At 53.3% G+C, this 1,088-nt stretch overlaps 1 protein-coding gene across 1 annotated transcript in view; it reads right to left on the bottom strand.

The window, feature by feature from the left end:
- The window catches only part of ETH_00040500 (uncharacterized protein), a gene marked incomplete at both ends in the record, with an annotated part of 1,368 nt that extends 1,045 nt beyond the window's left edge, over positions 1-323 (bottom strand). Inside the window, one exon of the mRNA XM_013373799.1 lies at positions 268-323. Coding sequence (XP_013229253.1) covers positions 268-323 — 56 coding nt within the window. The remainder of the gene's footprint in view (positions 1-267) is intronic.
- Between the last annotated feature and the right edge of the window lie 765 nt (positions 324-1,088).

Here is a 1,088-nt window from a genome sequence, read left to right as displayed (position 1 = left end):
CCCCCGCCCCCCCTGCCTGCGGCGACGGCAGCGGCTGCTAAACCCTCAGCAACAACGCGAAACTGCAAGGCTCCCCAAACCCTAAACCCTAAACCCTAAACCCTGAACCCTAAACCCTAGGCCCTACTTGCCGGGCCCTAAACATTGAAAGCCCTGCCTGCGGCAACGGCAGCGGCTGCTAAACCCTCAGGAACAACGCGAAGCTGCTAGGCTTCTAAAGCCCAAACCCTAAACCCTAAACCCTAAACCCTAAACCCTAAACCCTACTTGAAGAAGCGCGTCTCCACGTGGACCTTCGCGAGGATCTCCAAGTGCTTATCCATGATTCGGCAGCGCTCAAAACGGGGACTATAAAAGTGGCAAACCTAGGCAGCAGCAGCAGCAGCAGCAGCAGCAGCAGAAGCAGCAGCAGAAGCAGCAGCAGGAGTAGCAGCGGGAGTAGCAGCAGCAACGAAAGCGGCGGCAGCAGCGCCAAAAGCAGCAGCAGCAGCGAAAGCGGCAGCAGCAGCAGCAAAAGCTGCAGCAGCAACAGCACCAAAGACAGAAGCAGCAAAAACGAAAAACGAGAGCAGCAGCAGCAGCAGCAGAGTGAGTGCCCCCAGGGCGCTTGGCAGGCGCCACCGGCCAAAGCACTGAATTAGGGTTTAGGGTCCAGGGTTTAGGGTTTACGGCCTTTTCTGCTGCTGTTACAATTCCCAAGAAATCCGTTTCTTGAATTTCTGTATATTCCCCGTGGCCTTTTTCTCTAAGGGCAGTTTGCTTCTGCTTCGCAGCCTAAAACAAATAAATAAATAAATAAGTAAATAAATAAAAATAAATAAATATAAATAACAAATAAATAAATAAATAAAAGTGTTTAAAAGAATGAGCTCTTTAGGGTTTCTACGCGCTGCGCTGGCCGCCCGCCGCGAAGCAGAGGTGGCCCCAAGGGTTTAGGGTTTAGGGTTTAGGGTTTAGGGTTTAGGGTTTGGCGCGCCCGGAGCTCCTGCATGCGCCGCTCACGCCAGTGAGACAAATCGTCGAGGCCCTTTCCCTCCGCTTCCTCTGCAGCAAGAAGTCCGCAGCAGCAACTGCTGCTGCTGCTGCTG

Source organism: Eimeria tenella, genomic scaffold, assembly GCF_000499545.2.
Source record: "Eimeria tenella Houghton genomic scaffold, Eth_scaff1750, whole genome shotgun sequence".
NCBI classification, from domain to species: Eukaryota; Apicomplexa; class Conoidasida; order Eucoccidiorida; family Eimeriidae; genus Eimeria; species Eimeria tenella.
This window is presented reverse-complemented; position numbering and strand designations above follow the sequence as displayed.